An 18,482-nucleotide genomic window follows, 5' to 3' on the forward strand; every position below is an offset into this window, starting at 1 on the left:
TTTTTACTATTCTTCCAATTACAGACAGCTGAAAACCTTGGTCATTATACCAACAACAGACAGAAGACTCTGAGAAGGTGGAGAGAAAGGGCAGACAGTCTAGAACCTCAGAACACAAACAGTGACATGGTGGTGTCCCCATGTTTTCGTTTTGCCCCATGGATTCCACACTAGGTGATGAAGAAACTGACAGCTGGAAGCTGGAAGTTCTGAGGTCCAAGTCCACAAGTTTGACCTTTCCTCTTCTCAAACATGCACTGACCCCAGTTGCCCAGGTGTCCCCAAGCCTTTCCTATTTACCTGCAGCATCGGTCACCAGCAGGAGGGGGAAGATGGTGGCAGAAGAATTTTGAGTCTGGGGACCTTCAGGCTCCTGCTTCTCACACCTTCAGCCTGTCTATGCTGCACCAAGCCAGCCTCAACATGGAACCCTGTTCCTCACCTGGTTTCCACAAACTTTTCATTCAAATCAGCATCTGTGAGTTTAGGTCTTTATGGAAGGATTGGCGTTCGCAGGGAGGAACCTTCCAGACTCTGCTCCCTTCCTTCCTGTTTGATCGACTTGTAAGTCATATATCCCCAATTAAGTTTATTGGATGTCTAAATGTGCATGAGTCACACTTACTAGGTTAATTGTGCCTTTTGTAAAAGGAAATGTTTCTTCTCCACCTCTTTGTGCTTTCTAAAATAAATTTTCTCAGATTTGGTAATGCCAAACTGGTTTGGGGACGTGTTGGATGCTGTATGTTGGTTTTCCCTTACTTTATATCACCTTTTGGTGGGTCTGTGTTGTGCCCTGGGCAATTTCTCCCACATGGCCACTGCTGTCCTTTGAATACGGTTTGAGTATGCCCTCCAAGGTCCGTTTGTTGGGAATTTGATTCCCAAGGTGGCAGTGGGAAAGGTGGTGGCACCGTTAAGAGGAGGGGTCTTGGGGAAGGTCACATGACTGTCCCCTCCACCTCACTTGGTTTCCTGACTTTCCCTGTGATCTCTCCCTCTCGAACATGCTCCTGCAATGTGGTGTCATCCACCACAATGAGATGTTAGCAAGTGGACCAATTGCCAGAGCCAGAGTTATGCTCTTTGAACTTTAAAAAAAATTTACCATTCATCTGCCGAAGGGCATCTAGGTTGGTTCCATAGTTTAGTTATTGTGAATTGAGAAAATGTGATATATACCTATAGGATGGAATATTACTCAGCTTTAAAGAAGAATGAAATTCTGGCATTTGTTGGTAAATGGATGATGGAGTTAGAGAATATCATGGTAAGAGAAATAAGCCAACTCCCCCAAAAAACCAAAGGCCAAATATTTTTCTCTGATATGTGGATGCTAATTCACAATGAGGGGGGGGGGATATGGAAGAATAGAGTTACTTTATATAAGGAGAGGGGAGTGAAGGGAGGAGAAGGGGTGTGGAGGAAGGAAGGATAGTAGAGTGAAACAGACATCACTACCTCATGTGCATGTATGACTGCATGACCAATGTGATTCTGCAATATGTATAAACAGAAAAGTGAGAGATTACACTCCATTTATGTATGATCTATCAAAATGTACAAATGCATTCTACTGTCATGTACGACTCATTAGAACAAATGAAAAAATTTTTAAAAATTTTTACCATATGCCCATCTGCCAAACTGAAATGGGAACATGATAACTTTTACAGTTTCACTGGACAGTTACATGTGACCTATGGTGGGCGTGAACCTCAGCATGGAACAGAGTGTTCCAGTCATACCTGTGTTAGTCACAGATTCCAGAGGAACTATTTCTCCTCACGAGGGGGCATTTCTAAGGCAGGGACTATACTGGAGACATAACAGTGATCTCTGTACATCAAGAATCATTTTGACCAGATTTGTTGGCTCTAATGAATGTTGGGAAAGCTTGTTGTCTGGATTATTTTGTGTCATTGCTATCATAGCCCAACCAGGTTCACGTTGTAATCTCCATTCACATGTCATCAAACAGGCTCAAAAAAGTCAAGTGTCCTATGGAAAGTCATACAGCTGAGACTCGTAGGACGACTAGAACATAGATCTTTCTGATTCTTATTGGATCTAGGAATTAGGGATTCTCTGAAAGCAATTTCCCAGACAGAACTGAGTAGAGCCAGGCAGCAGAAAGATGGGGAATTTTTGAGATGAGTGGGCTCAGGCTTTGGACCCCACTGTGTTTCAGGTCTAGACAAGGGTGCTGCATCTTCTGCCTCTTGCACTCTGCCCCACCCCTGCCTGGATGTCGGCAGATGTGGGTATGTAGAAAAGTGTGCACACCCCAAGAGTCTGTACCTTAACGCTGGAGGGGACTCAAGTGATCCTTCCAAGTGTAAAGCAGGACACAGCAGAGGTGAAGCAGCTGCCACCTCCACAAACCACTAGGGAACCAGGTGGGTGGGCACGGATCTTAGCATGGTGGGGACAGTTCAGGGAGGACACATGAGGTGGAAGCCACTGGTGAGGACCTGGCGCTGTGAGGCAGGGCCCATTCAGAAGCAGTAACTTGAAGTCTCCTTTCTTCTGCTGAGCTAGGAGTATCCACAGTGACCTATTGGGTTTCGGGCATGTTATAGTCATTGTCTCCATTAATATCCCCTAAACACTGCAGAGAAGGATGACTCATCCCCAGCAGAGCAATGGCAAAACTGAACCTCAGGGGCTTGAGTGACTTGCCCAGCTCCGCAGCACACCCTCTTGGTGGGTTGATCATTCAACACTCCTCTGTCCCCAATGCCACTGGTAGAATGGTGCATGGAATAGGTGCTCTGTGCGGACAACAGAGAGCGTGGGGAGCCAGGGGACTGCCCCTCCTCCTGCCCCAGAACCCTGCCCACCACACTCTCTTCTATCATGACCCTATCCGACCCCAGGACCCATAATCCTACCTTGCCCAACAAAGAGGTATTTATTAACCTAAACCTACATGGTTTCCTAAAAGAAGTCTGGAAATGCTTCTTTTGCTGGGTGCAGGTGTGAAATCCTTAAGTGCACATTGCACTGGATTTGGGCGGCATTTGGGCAGGTATATGAAAAAAGGTTTGCCATGGTTGACCCTTGTGGCAAAAGGTCACCTCTTCCCCAACACTGAGCAGGCCTCAGGAGCCCTCTGCTGAGTAGCTCTTAGGCTGCTGGAGAATGAGACCAAAGCCAGCCACACGTGGGTCTCAGGGTCAGGAGTCTGGGGCACATCCTCTTTGTCCTTTGACTCCCAAATAGACAACCACTAAGGACCCAGGAAACCAGCAGGAGCCCAGTGGACCAGCAAAGACCCAGGGGGAAGGAGGCCCGTCCAGTTCCTCCTGAGGAGCAGTGTGAGCAACTCCTCACCTCCGCTGCCTGTGCTCCCTGGTTTCTACTTCATACTCTTGAAGGAAATTGCTCATCACTCCGTCACAGTCACTTCCTCTTGCAACAAGGGAGGCAGGTGTCAGTTCTCTCCACAGAGCAGAGTCTGGCATCTCCCCGGCACAGACACTGGGACAGAGCAGGTCCTTAGAGTTCCATGATGTCTGTTCCTGCCTCCCGGCCCCAGCATCCCTGTCCTGTCCTGCTGCTGACCCTCCTGCTGGGACTCCCAGGTGAGTGGGCACTGTCTGGGAGGACTCCTCTGTTCTGGCCCCCGGGTCAGCTCAATACTTGGATGCCCAGGGACTCAGGACACACACAGGCTCTGCCACCAATGGCAAGGACCAAGCATGATGTGGAGCCCAGACCAAGGGTCCTGAGCACTGTCTCTGGGATGCATCCTCTGCAGCTGGGGCCAGAGGCATCACATCAGCTGATGCTTCAAACAGCAGTGACAAAAAACACTTGCAGATTATAATATTTCAGCTCACACAGAAACATCAGTGTTTATATCCTGATAACTCCTGAGACTCTAAGAGGTGAGGTGACCTTCCCAAGGCAATGGAAGGAGCTCAGAGGCAGCTGTCCTCTGCCTGGTTCTCAGCCCAGTACTGTCTGCTCCCCACCCTGCGAAGTGAGGGTCAGAAGTTGATGTGGAGGCTGCAGAAGCTCAGCCACCATCCTTCATCAGAGGAGTGCCTCACTTGCCCTCTGTCCCCAGATCCTTCCTCCTCTGTGAGCTGAGTCTGCAGACATTTCTCTGCCACCTCTGTCTTTCTCTTTCTCCTTTTTCTTTTCTTTTCTTTTCTTTCTTTCTTTTTTTGTTTTTTTTTTGGTACTGGGACTTGAACCCACAGATACTCTCTACCATTGAGCTATATCCCCCAACTTTTTTACTTTTGTTTTAGTTTTTTCCCCCTTTAAAATTTTTTATTTACTCTTTTTAGTTATACATGACAGTAGAATGTATTTTGACATGTTATACGTACATGGAGTATAACTTCCCAATCTTGTGGTTGTACGTGATGTGGAGCTAATGCTGGTTTTGCATTCATATATGAACAGGGGAAAGTTCTGTCCAATTCATTCTACCGTCTTTCCCACTCTCACCCCCTCCCTTCCCTTCATTCCCATTTGTCTAATCCAGTGAACTTCTCTTCTTCCCTCCCCACCCACCCTTGTTGTGTGTTAGCATCCGCATATCAGAGAGAACATTTGGACTTTGGTTTTTTGGGACTGACTTATTTCACTGAGCATAATAGTTCCGGTTTCATCTATTTACTGGCAAATGCCATGATTTCATTCTTCTTTATGGCTGAGTAACATTCCATTGTGTATATGTACCACATTTTCATTATCTATTCATCTGCTGAAGGGCAGCTAGGCTGGTTCCCTAACTTAGCTATTATGAATTGAGCTACTATAAACATTGATGTGACTGCGTCACTTCAGTATGCTGATTGTAAGTCCTTTGGATATATATCCAGAAGTGGGATAACTGGGTCAAATGGTGGTTCCACTCCACGCTTTCTAAGGAATCTCCACACTGCTTTCCAGAGTGGCTGCTCCAATTTGTAGTCCCACCAGCAATGTATGAATGTAGCTTTTTCCCTTACATCTTCACCAACATTTATTGTTGCTTGTATTCTTGATAATTGCCATTCTGACTGGAGTGAGGTGAAATTTTAGAGTAGTTTTGATGTGCATTTCTCTAATTGTTAGAGATGTTGAATATTTTTCATATATTTGTTGACTGTATTTCTTCTTCTGTGAAATTTCTGTTCAGTTCCTTTGTCAATTTATTAATCGGGTTATTTGTTGTTGTGTTTTTTTTTGGTGTTAAGTGTTTTGAGTCCTTTATATATACTGGAGATTAATGCAGTATTAGGTGCAGGTGGTAAAGACCCTTTTTATTTAAATTTAAATTTTTAATTTTGAGACAGGGTCTTGCTAAGTTGCTGAGACTGACCTCAAACTTTTGATCTTCCTGCCTCAGTCTCCCAAGTTGCTTTACCATAGATGTTTGCGTCCTCTTCCTCTTTAAGAAATTTCACATTTTCTGCTTCATGAGACTTGTGTTCCTTTGCTAAGGCTGTCATAACGAAGTGCCACAGGCTGGGTGGCTAACGCAATCGGTATTTATTTCCTCACAGTTCAGAAGTCTGGAAGTGCAAGATCTAGGCCTTGGTGGTTTATTTACTGAGGCCTCTCAGTGGTGGTACCTGGCATCTCCTGTGTGTGAACTGAGGGTCTTTCCCTATGAGTCTCTGGGCATCTTCTCCTCTTGGAACAGCACCAGTCATGTTGGATGGCAGCCCATCCCAATGACCTCATTAACCTTAGTGACCTCTCAACAGAACCTGTCCCCAAACAGGAGCATCCTGAGGTAAAGTGGGTGCAGCTTCGACACATGGACACAATTCAGCCCTCAGATTTCCCTGGTGCTCTTCCTTCTCCTCGCCTTCTTTATCTTCTCTCTTTGTCCCCACCCACCTCCCTCTTTCAGCATTAGGGACAGAACTCAGGGATGCTCTGTCACTGAAATACTCTCCAACCCTTTTTATTCTTAATGGGAGAGAGCATCTCCCTAAGTTGCTGAGGCTGGCCTTGAACTCGCTGGGTGCGTCATTCTCCCCGCAGATGGGAAACAGGCAGAGACTGGGACTTGCCCACTGTTCCCTTCCCCAGGCAGTGCAGTAGCTGGGATGCAAATCCAGGCCAGCCAGTTCCAAGTGTCTTTGTTCTTTCTTTCTTGTTTTCTGAGATTGGATTGAACCCAGGGCCCTGTGCATGCTAAGCACATGATTTACCAGTGAGCTCTATCCTCTCGCCCCCAGACTGCTTTCTTTTAACAACATTTTTGTTTTTCTTTTAACAACATTGCACTACTGTGCTTCTCAGAGGAGGCTAATTGCAGAAAACAGATTGAAAACACAGTCACCAATAGAGAAAGTATTATCACCTGCTATACCACTCAGATAGCGGGAGTTAGATCTCTGGCTATACTCAGTGTTCACCAATGAAGTGCTGGATGTACTGCACCTGCCAGATATTATCCTGAGCTTCCACATGTATATAACTAAATTCGATCCTCAAAATGACATATGCCAGGTGTGGTGGCGCATGCCTGTAATCCCAGTGACTCAGGAGGCTGAGGCAGGAGGATCTCGAGCTCAAAACCAGTCTCAGCAACAGTGAGGCCCTTAGCAACTCAGTGAGACTCTGTCTCTAAATAAAATACAAACTAGGGATGGGAATGTGGCTCAGTGGTCAGTGCCCCTGAGTTCAATCCCTGGTACTCAAAAGATAAATAAATAAATAACCTTATGTACTATGATGGCAGTATGCTTCTATACATGTTTCAGTGTGCGTGTGTGTGTGTGTGTGTGTGTGTGTGTGTGTACATGCAGAGAAAGGATTTTTTTTAGCAGTTTTTACAAATTGGTGCTTTGTGGGTATACATAAAGCTGAGATTCACTGTGGTATCTTCACATGTGCACAGGACAGTTAGTTCAGATTCATTTTACTGCTCTTCCCTTATTAAGTCCCTCCTCCCTCACCCTCAAGCTCTACTGATCCTTCTATTTTGATGGAATTTTTCCAGAAGAATTCTTTTCTTCTCTTTTGTTTCGGACTAGTTTCCACATATCAGAGGAAACATTTATGACTTTCTGAATCTGGCTTATTTCATCTTGCTTGATGGTCTTCAGTTCCATCCATTTACTGGCAAATGCCATCATTTCATTCTTTTTTTGAGGTCCAGTATTACTCTGATGGATATATATATATATATATACACCATATTTTCTTTATCCGTTCATCTGTTCACGAGCACCTAGGTTGGCTCTATAACTTGGCTATTGTGAACTGTACTTCTATAGACACTGATAAGGCTGCATCCTTATAGAATGCTGATTTTAGATTTTTGAATATATCCAAGGAGTGGGATAGCTGGGTCATATGATGGTTCCATTCCTAGATTTTTTTTAAAAGAAAAATGATTTGTTCTTTTTTAGTTATACATGACGGTAGAAAGTATTTTGATACGTTATGTGTCCATGGAGTATAACCTCCCATTCCTGTGACTGTACATGTTGTGGAGTGACACAGGTAGTGTGTTCATATATGAACATAGGAAAGTTGTGTCCGATTCATTCCACTGTCTTTCCCATTCACACCCCTCCCTTCCCTTCATTCTCCCTTGTTTTGAGGACTCTCCACACTGCTCTCCACAGTGGTCATCCTCATTTGCAGTCCCACCAATAATGTATGAGTGGACCTTTTCCCCACATCTTCGCCAACACTTATTATGATTTGTATGTTTGGTGATTGGCACTCTGACTGAAGTGAGATGAAATCACAGTGTAGTCTCTTTCTAATTTTTAGTTGTAGATGAACACAATATTTTTCTTTTATTTCTTTTATTTATATGCAGTGCTGAGAATCAAACCCAGTGCCTCACATGTTCTAGGCAAGTGCTCCACCACTGAGCCACAGCAGTTTTGATTTGCATTTCCCTGATTGCCAGAGATGTTGAACCCTTTTTTCACATATTTATTGACCAATTTGTAGTTTTCTTTTGAAAGAAGTGTCTGTTGAGTTCTTCTGCTGTTTATTAATTGAGTTATTTGTGGGTTTTTTTTTTTTTTTGGTGTCAAGTGTTTTGAGTCCTTTACATATTCTGGATATTACCTCCCTATCTGAGGAGCAGGTAGCAAAGATCCCCTATTCTGTAGGCTTTTTCTCCATGCAATTGTTTCCTTTGCTGTGCAGAGGCCTTTTAATTTGCATCCCATTTATTGATTTTTGGTTTAATTTCTTGTGCTTTAGGAATCTCTTAAGGAAGTCAATTACTGGGCCAATATATTGGAGTGTTGGGCCTACATTTTCTTCTGGCAGTTTCCCAGCGTCTGGTCTTATTCCCAGGTCATTGATCCACTTTGAGTCAACTTTTGTGCAGGGTGAGAGAGGGACCCCATTCCATTCCTCCACACATGGACGTCCAGGTTTTCCAGCATCAGGTGTTAAGGAGGCCCTGTGCCCACTGTGTGTGGTTTTGGCACCTTCTTGTCCCTCTTTCTGTGGTGTTGTTGGGGATTCTCAGTGGCTCAGTCTCTTCCTGCTGAGGCCCAGCATTCTCCCACATCCTTCGCCTCCAACTATGGTGCCCACCTGTGGGTTGGTTCTACTCTGTGAGGAGTGAGCGCTGGGCCCCTCTGCTTGGCCATACGAACTGCTTTAACTGCAGCTTATAGGGTTTGTTCATCCAGCCGACTTTTATGTACCAAAAGTAATTTTTTGTTTTCATTTATCATTCTTAATGTTAGAGCACCTTGCCTACTATGGAATATTATAAGGCAATGGTGCTACAACTCTATTGGAAATGCAGGCAAAACTCCCAATAGAATGGGGCATGCCCATCTTTCCTGTTTTATATTCAGTTGCCTTCTGAGGACTATAGGGGATGCGGCATTTAAATTTAGTCAGATTTCCAACAATAACTATAACTTAATTCTTCTTACTGCTGAAGTAGACATAATTTCGAGAATTGGCACAGTTATGTGAGTTCTCACTATGTCATAGTCACACAAAACACAATCCACACCCTTTCCATCTTCTCATGTGGTTTGCGATATCAATGATTGCTATAAAAATGTAGTATATGCATTTAGGATTTTCAATCAAGCCAAATTATGAATGCTGGAGTTCACTTAGTTACAAAGTATGCATCCCTGTGTTTATTACATAAATACACTAAAATGTTACCTGTGCTCTTTATTCTGGTTTTTTTTTTCTCCTCTATATCTTATTTTTAACTTGAAAAGTAGCCTAAGGCAGCCATCAGGGTTGCTTGATCTGCCATGAGCCAAGAGCAGATCTAGCAAAGAGGAATAAAGTTCCTGTTTGCTCTTTTGACTTGGTAGGTATCTAAAGTGGCTGCTTTTCCCCTCCCTTTTTCCCCATGTTATGCTTTTAACTACCTGAGCAGCGGTGTTCAGTTCCTGCCGCTGTTTGCTAAGAAGAAAGAGTACTGTTTGGTGTCTCCAGGAAGGGCCTCTCCCTAGGGAGAGCCACCAAAGGATAATCGTTCCCTTCATCCATTATTATTCCTCTTAAGCAAAATCTTGCACATGCCTGGTGGTTAAATTTGCACCTTTCTCTTTGAATGTTTACCTGACAAGTTCCTGGTTGTCTGGAATGGCCGCGTTGTGGGCACGAGCTCCCTCTGTCAGGTGTACCAATCAAACTCGGAGGTGTTGCGGTTTGTATGTGAGGGGTTCCCTGAAAAGCTCGCGTGCTACACAATGCGGCATGGTCAGAGGGAAATGATTAAATTATGGAACCGCAACCTGATCCATACTAATCCATTCATTGGATTTTAATTTGAAGGGACTACTGGCTGGCATCCATAGGCAGGTGGGACTTGCTGGGGAAGTAGGTGACTGGGGACATGTCCTTAGGGATGATATGTTGTCCCTGGATGCTCATGTGTGCTCCTTCCTCCTGGTTCCCCCAGGACTGCTGTGAGCTGAGCAGCTGTCCACCACATGACCACTGGCCCTGCACTGGCTGCCTTGGTGCCAGTTTACAGTGCACTCACCTCTGAAACCGGGAGCCCAAATTAACTTTTCCTCCTCTAAGATGTTCTCATCAGGTGTTTTTGTTGCATCGACACAAAGTTGACTAATAGAGAGGCTGGAGTCATCATTCAGAGGAGCAGTAGTGGTCTCAACTGTGTATTTAAGTCTTTTTATTTTGTGACTATTTAATTGTAAGGGAAGGACTCTTAGCCTGTCAATGGTAACTACTCCAAAGACCAAGCACATTGCCCCGGGGAGATTCATAACCTGAAGTTACTTTTTTTTTTTTTGGTACCAGAGATTGAACTCAGGGTCATTCAACCCCTGAGCCACATTCCCAGACCGATTTTGCATTTTATTTAGAGACAGAGTTTCATTGAGTTGTTCAGTGTCTCATTGTTGCTGAGGCTGGCTTTGAACTCCCGATCCTCCTGCTTCAGCCTCCTGAGCTGCTGGGATTACAGGTGTGCACCACTGTGCCGGGCCTGGGCATCTTAAGGAGAGAGGGCTCACATTGCTCCTTCCCTGTTCTCCTTGCCCAAGGAGCCACCCATCACCAGGGATAGCAGCCATGGATGGGGATGGAGATGGACATCAACAGAAGCGAGGACACAGCAGAGAAGGGGCAGCAGGACATGCAGCATGGACACCTAGAGGGTGTCGTAGAGGAGTGTCTTTGCGGGGGGACCACGTGGTGTCAGGAGGGAATAGAACACATTACCTTCCTCACAAATGCCGCTGCACCACATGCTGGACCCTGTGGACCTTCTCGTCCAGCGAGAGAGTGAGAATTACTTCTCATGGGATGGGGAGGCAGGAGGGTGGAGTAAGAGGGGACGGGTAACAAGGGGAAGCAGCTCAGGAGCCCTGGATGTGCAGAGCCAGGCACAGAGCCTCCTCTTGCAGCAGCTCCCACGACCCCAGGAGGACGCCAGTGACAGCACATTGGGTTTGTGATGTTCACACTATTACGTGATGGATTTCTGATTGGGACTCTGGGTTTGCGGTCATTTGTCACAGCAGCATTAGAAACCAGACACAACATGATCACACAGTGGGGCTACACTAGGGGCTTCAGCATGTTTCATTTCTTAACTGAGCTGCACGCTCACTGTCGTGTGCACCATGACCTCTCCAGGCTGAGGGAGGGAACCCCTCATGAGCTGGGGTCTCGTGGAATAGGGAGGTTGAGCCAGAGACTCAGAGTCCAACATGTGTCCCACTAACTGCACTCACCACTCCCCACAGCTCAGGAGTCTCAGGAGCCAATGACCCTCCCAATGTCATGTTCAGGAAGAGCCAGAGACCCTGTGGTCAGAAAGGGAAGAGGAACAAATAGTTGGAGACACCTGAGAGTCAGGAGAGGCTCCGGCCCTCAGGTCCCTCCCTCCAGCTTGCTCAGGGCTCTGGGCTCAGGAGCAGGTGCTTCGCAGTGGGAGGAGCAGGCCAGGGTGCCGCTCAGTGTGAGGACACACGCCTGTGCTGAGCCCACGGCCACTCTGTGAGCAGTGTCAGTGACAGGCACTGCTGATAACATGTGATAAACCAAGAGGCTCCCACCAGGATGACAGTGACCACCCTGTGTCTCCCTCCAGGAGCAGCTGAACCAGAGCTGCAGGTGATTCAGCCTGAGACGTCAGTGTCTGTCGCTGCTGGAGAGTCGGCCACTCTGCACTGCACTGTGACCTCCCTGTACCCTGTGGGGCCCATCAAGTGGTTTAAGGGGTCAGGACCAGACCGGGAGACAATCAACAAGTTCAAAGAAGGCCACTTCCCCCGAGTCACAAATGTCTCAGATACCACGCTGAGGGACAACAGGGACTTTTCCATCCGCATCAGGAACGTCACCCCAGCAGATGCTGGCACCTACTACTGTGTGAAGTTCCGGAAATCCAGCAATGAAAACAAGGAGGTTCAGTCTGGACCAGGCACCGAGCTGTCTGTGCGAGGTGAGTATAGCTGACTCCTCATCCCTGGAGTGTGACAAGAGGTCAGGGTGACACCCTCCATTCTGGGAGTCACAATAAGAAGCAGCAGCTGCACTGGGTGCTCCTGTCATGATCTGCTGTCATCCTTTCTAGAGGTCAGGGAGGCAGAGACCTGTGGAGGCCATGCTCCTTCATCCAGGCTCCACGGCTGGTAAATGGGGGCCATCTGCACCCCTCACCTGCCTGGTCCGCACCTCTGACCTTTCCAGTCTGGCCCAGCCCTGTGGCTTCTCAGCTGAGGGCTCTGAGGGTTTGAGGGACTTGCCAATCACAGAGTCAGACCTAGTCTGCTGGCTTCAGAGAGCACATCCCCCTGTGGTGAGTGGTCTCTTTTTGCCACAGACCCCAGGGCCTCCTGTGTGCCAAACTGTGCTCTGAATTCTATGGAATCCGTAGGGTAAAGTTCTTCACCCACCCAGCTAATGTTGCTGTCCCTCCCTTGAATTCCAGGCCTCCAGAGCAGGAAGGCGGCAGTGCATGCTCTCCTTACTTCCCATTTTGAAACAGCACCCAATAGTCCTTGAGGCCCTGGTAGAGGAGTTGCCAAGAGGCAGGGCCTTTGCCCTGGGACTGTTTTGAAATCCCTGTGTCTCAGGGACTAGCCCTCACAAGCACTGCAGTTGTAAAAGAGGTGGGTCACTTCACCAGGGACTTTTCCCATGTATGTGACCCACAAATTCCCAGCTCAGGAAGCACAGGTGCTCATGGTGTTTCCTCACGAGGCCTGCATGCTCTACCTAAGGTATGAGTTGAGGTCCTCAGCACACTGTGCATCTTCACACTCCGCCCAGCCCTGTTGACCCTGGGGAGCTGGAGGACCAGACTGGCCTCTTGCACACAGCTCATTAATGCCAGCATGGGGAGTAGGGCCCAGATCCGAGTCCAGCTCAGGCTCCTTGCTGCCCTGGGAATAGACACCGTCTCCACAGAGGAGCCAGGGCACAGAGGGTGCTCAGTAAAGATCCTGGCCTGAACTGCTGAGCAGGAAGCCAGCGTTTCTGCTCCTCATCTCTCTGCCACAGGTTCAGGAAGCCATCACATTCATGCACTGAATCCCATAGTGACTGGAAAACCTTCCCAAATGTCCATGATCTTCTTCCATAGGGAGATAACACAGCAAGACACACAGAGCTGCTCCATTGTTTGAATGAGGGCAAAATCCTTCTTCCTGTAGAAATGTTATGGTTGTTCTTACTGCTGTGCTGGGCGGGTCAGGGACTCCCCACTGGCTGTGTGTAGGAATCACGCGGGAACCTGAAGACTTCAACCTAGAGATGCAGACTCCACCGACGTTTTGTTTAAAATGCAGATTTTAGGAACTTCAGAAGTTTCTAATGCACAGCCAGGGCTGATGACCCCTCAGTCGATGTCCTGAAGTGACAGGAGAAAAGTGGAAGGTTCTTCCTCTGACAAAGCTGGTCCCCGCGGAGGAGACATGCTCGCCCTTCAGGGTGTGGATGCTTCAGAACAGCCTGTGCTGGGCTCAGCTCCCTGAGAACCATGGAGGGCTCTCCCAACAGAGCCTCTCAGATCCAGAATCAACCCAGGACCCCATGTGATGTGTCCCTCTGAACAGGAGCAGGAGCCAGACAGTCCTGGTTCTTCAGCACACAGACTCCCTGCCTCGAAGACACAAAATGTCACTCAGGAATCTGTCCCTTGTCCCTTCACAGAGCCCCATTTTCTAGAATCTGCTTCTCTGGAGGAAACCCCTGGGATGCCTTCATGGTATGAGAAGCTCTTGCCCACCTTGCTTGCAGTGGGGATTATTAAGAAAACAGAGGGAATGTCGGGGTTCAGTTCAGTGACTGCTGCTTGCCCAGCTGCCTCAGGCCCTGGATGAGACTCTCAGTACCTGGTTGGGGAAGGAAAAGGGGCGGAGCCTCATCTGGGAGTTTCTGCTCCTCCTCTCACTGGGGATCTCCTGGCAGCTGCAGGAGCAGGACAGAGGCTGTTCCTGGGGTCCCTGCTGCATTCGTTGCTCCTTATGGCTACTAAAGAACGAATGTGTGGTTTCAGAAGGAGTGAGCATAGCAGGCACAGGAGTCATTTATTAGGCTCCTACTGCATGTCAGCCTGTTCCTTGCCCTCCCCTCATCCTGCAGGGTGGTGATCTCAATCACCTTACAGAAGGGGACACTGAGGCTGAGCAGAGAAGGAGCAGGAGTTAAATAATCCTCCTGTGAGGATGAGAGGACCTGCTCTCCTGCCCTCCCCCAGCCTGTGCCCTTGGCCGGCCATGCCCCTCTCTGAGCCTTATCCCACAAGGGGCGCTCACTAGGACCCCCTCATGGGGCAGGTGGGGACTCAAGAGCTGGAAGGCTCTGTGGCTCACACCCGTGTCAAGATGCTGAGCAGCTCTTGACATGTGGCCACTGATCAAAGACCCTAATCCCTGTAGGGATTTCCAGGCTGCTGGGGTCTGGGTGACTCCACTTCTTCAGTGACACCCTCCATCGTGTGGCCTCTGACTGCTGGACCTGGGTCAGACAGTGAGGTCAGTATTTGTTCACACAAACACTCATGGACTTTGCTGCCTGATGACTCATATGGTAGGTGCTAAGTCATGAGGAGCAATCTAGTGACTTCAAAGGAGCCCTCTCAGGACCTGTCCACAGGTTATCAGCCTCCTGAGCTGTTACCACTGTGCCCTCAGGGCCAGCCCAGGGACCTGGGTCTGCATCTCTTGGAATTAACCATCAGTTAGGAACAAACCTGTGACTTCCTCAGCACTCAGTGACCTGTGACTCCAATGCAAAAGTGATCAGGGAAGCCCAGATTCAGAAAAGTGCCCTTCATCCTGTCCCTTTTACAGTGGGGACATGGCCCAGGTCAGAACCATGGTATATTTTTGGAAAGAAGAAAAATGGAGATGAATTTATAACCACCTGTGGTCGACCATGCACAGAGTCCTCTGGGAGGATGAATCTGGCTTCCCAGGTTTGTTTTGATTAGTTTGTTTTGGGTACTAGGGATTGACCTAGGGCTCTTCACCACTGAGATACATTTCCAGACTTTTTGACTTTTTATTTTGTGGCAGGAGCTCAGGGTATTTTCCCAGGTTGACCTTGAACTTGTGACCCCTCTGCCTTAGCCTCCCCAGTCCCTGGGATGACACATGAAGACCGACATGCCCTACCATCTTGCTGGGTTTCCAGATGCAGCTCTGTAATCGAAAGCCTCCTGTGCTCAGTGTGGCCTGGTAAAGACGCGCCAGGCACCCTACCGCACAGATGTGGTGCTGGGCCGTGTCTCAGCAGGGTGAGCCTGGTTGCCATGTTCATGGTGGTGCCCAGTTGCCATTTGTCCCTGCATTTGCTTCAATAATTGTCTACCCTGGTGTCAAGGTTTCCAGGTTGGCCAGGAGGACACAGTTGATAACAAAGAGTGAGACACGGCCTGAGTTCCTCCATTAGCCCAGGTTGGTAGCAATGCCCTGGGGCAGAGAGGAAGGTGTGGCCTTCAGGCCTGGAGCAGCACCTGGGTTGCAGGTCCTACTGTCTGGCTGGACAGCTGGGCTCACCTAGAGACAGGAGGGTAGGGACACCACACAGGGATAAGCACAGCACACAGAGAGCTTTATTAGGAGGATTGGAGAAATAAAGTCTTGCCATGGATTTGGGTGTGGCCCAGTGACAGAGCAAGTGCTTGGCTTGTACCTGGAGTCGTTCCCCAGGACAACAAATAAAAACGACAACAAGAAGAACGACAACCGCTAGGACGGTTCCTCAGTGTCACTGGCTCATGGTCGGAGGTGGGCTCCATCACCTGATTGTCACTGCTCCTTCACAGCCAGACCTTCTCCTCCCGAGGTATCGGGTCCTGCGACCAGGGCCACACCTGGGCAGACAGTGAGCTTCACCTGCAAGTCCCACGGCTTCTCCCCCGGCATCATCACCCTGAACTGGTTCAAAAACGGGAACGAGCTCTCCCACATCCAGACCAGCATGGACCTCCTGGGAGAAAGTATGTCCTACAGGGTGTCCAGCACAGCCCAGGTGACCCTGGCCCCTGGGGACGTCCACTCTCAGGTCATCTGCGAGGTGGCCCACGTCACCCTGCAGGGGGGGCCTCCTCTTCGTGGGACTGCCAACTTGTCTGACACCATCCAAGGTACAGGACCCTGATCCCCGCCCCAACCCACACCTGACCACCCAGCCTGCTCCCCAGGGGGCTTTGCTCAGGACCTCACTGGCCTGGGCTGTACTTCCCAGCAGGGCTGCCCACCTGCCATGCACATGGGGACTCCTGCCCTGTGGCCCACCATGTGCTGGTGGCTTCACTTCATTGGCCAGCAGCAACTACCACTGCTGAGCTCCTACCAGAGCCGAGCATCAGCATGCCAGGTTAGGGGGGTGGGTCCAGGTACTTTGCTAAACGTTCTGCAGGCCAGGAGTTGGGTTGGTCAGTTCACTCACTTTTACCCCAAGGGGAGCCATTGGTCACTGGGCACCTATGGTGTGGCAGGCTTTGTGATTTTTTTATTCCATTCTTGTATAACCCTCAATGGCCTGCTGCATGCCTGGCCCTGTCCTGAGGGAGGCCCTTGCTGAGCTGGCAGGAGCTCAGCTGTCTGTGCCATAAGGTCACAGCTTCTGCCTGTGCTGTTTCAGTTCCGCCCACTGTGGAGGTCACCCCACTGCCCACAATGGCAGGGAGCCAGGTGATCGTCACCTGCCAGGTGAAGAAGTTCTACCCCCGGAGCCTACAGCTGACCTGAGTGGAGAATGGAAACGTGTCCCGGACAGAAACGGCCTCGACCCTCTCAGAGAACAAGGACGGGACCTACAACCTGACCAGCTGGCTGCTGGTGAACCCGTCTGTGCACAGGGAGGACGTGACCTTCACCTGCCGGGTGGAGCATGATGGGCAGCCGGCCACCACCAGAAACTGCACCCTGCAGGTCTCTGCAGGCTCCAAGGAGCATGGCCTGGACCACGCCCCCTCTGGTGAGGTCCCCATCCCGACTGACCAAGTGCTTTTGAACTTGATCCTGGTTTTGTCTCTGTTGTGATGTTAAGAGCAGTGACCCCTCCTTCTCGTGGGGCAGTCCAGAGGCCTGCAAAACAGCAGCATCCTGAAGTCAGCTGCTCCCAGGGAACCATCATGGTTGGGAGGGCAGTGTGCACGCAGCACACGTTTCACCTTCCCTCGGCGAGGACGTGTTGAGGCTGAGGCTGGGTGACTGAGAATAAGGGATCTCTTGACTCAGGAGTCAGTACTCGACCAGGGCAGCCAGGACAGAGTGTGTGGACTAAAGCTTCATAACTTGATGTGCCCAGGTAGACTCACATGGGGCAAGTGCAGCCTGCTGGAAGTGGACTCTTAGGAGTCCCTCTAATATCTCCTCCTGTCCCTTGATTCCCAGGAACAGTGAAATCTACACCTGCTTTGTATCTCATAGCCCTGTTCCCGGGGCCCAAGATCCTACTGGCAGTCAGTGTCACTGCCATCTACATCCACAGGAAGCAGAATTCCTGACTGTAAGTACTGAGTGGGGAGGGTGGGCAGCAGGCTGCTGCAGAGGGGCAGGGCCAGCAGGAGGCCGGCCCACCAGGGCATAGCAGCAGAGTCAGTGGTGTCTAGAGAACAGGTACATATTCCTCAGCACCCTCAGGATCTCATAAACTTCTGTGGGGTCCCCAGCTGCCATGATTTGTGTGGGGTGTGCAGATGAGCAGGTCAGGGTTGGTAATGGGTGTCCATGTATCCTACGGGCTCCAGAGATGATGGCCCAGGGAGTCATGAAGGACAGCAGATTGGGTGTGTCCCTTGGAGGCCACCTCTACATTAGTCCACTGCTAGGCCTCCATAATCCAGAAAATTCCATGGTGTCCTGCAGTGTTGAGAAGGGCTAGGAGGGCTGCTCTCAGGGCTGCTCCCCTTTGACCTTCAGTGTGGTCAAGCTGAAGGGAGACGGAAGGGGAGTCAGGACACAGGAGAGGCTGAGCTCAGAGTCCTGGCTTTGGGATGTTGGCCCACTCACAACGGGCACAGCACGATGGCCACACCAGTGTCTCATAGCTCTGAGAAGACGTGTTATGAATGCAGAGCAGATAATTGAATGAGGACGTGTTTCCCACAGATCCTTCATCTCTTCCCTGCTACCTGTGACCCTCAGTCTCTGCCACCTTCTTCCTGTTCCATGGTGCTCAGCCTGAGAGTAGAAGTTGTGGACAAGCCTCTATTAACTCTGCTCCAAATGCCTCCCTCCCTGGACACCCACAGCCCACAGGACCCTGTTGCTCCTCTGGCCAGTCCTTGATGCCCCAATACTGAGTCTGTACTCATTTCCTGGGCAGGGGCCCTGGGTCTTGCCTCTGGGCAGCAGCTCATGACCCTCCCTCAGAATGTGATGACCAGCCCCATTGAACACGTCAAGATGGCTCTCCTCCAATGCCTTGGGTGGCCGTCAAGCACCCCAAGTCCTCTCTCTCAAGGGTCATCCTGCCTTCTTTCTCCTGCATACGCCTTCTCCTTAGCTTTCCTCAGGTTCTCAATGAAAACTCACCTTGGTTTAATAAAAGTAATTATTCTTCTTCCTCTTTACCTAAGTGTC

The 18,482-nt window shown here is 49.3% G+C and overlaps 1 protein-coding gene across 1 annotated transcript; it reads left to right on the plus strand.

Moving 5' to 3' along the window:
- Window positions 1–3,499: 3,499 nt before the first annotated feature.
- On the plus strand, window positions 3,500–17,404 carry LOC306654217 (signal-regulatory protein beta-1-like; the record flags this gene model as incomplete). Its single annotated transcript, XM_079127544.1, is given in 6 exon segments — window positions 3,500–3,587; window positions 11,531–11,884; window positions 15,716–16,036; window positions 16,537–16,640; window positions 16,644–16,872; window positions 17,292–17,404. Coding segments are annotated over 6 exon segments (1,197 nt in total). The 5' UTR covers window positions 3,500–3,511.
- Window positions 17,405–18,482: the final 1,078 nt, after the last annotated feature.

The sequence above is a fragment of the Sciurus vulgaris genome, assembly GCF_902686455.1.
Source record: "Sciurus vulgaris genome assembly, chromosome: 2".
Taxonomy (NCBI): Eukaryota; Metazoa; Chordata; class Mammalia; order Rodentia; family Sciuridae; genus Sciurus; species Sciurus vulgaris.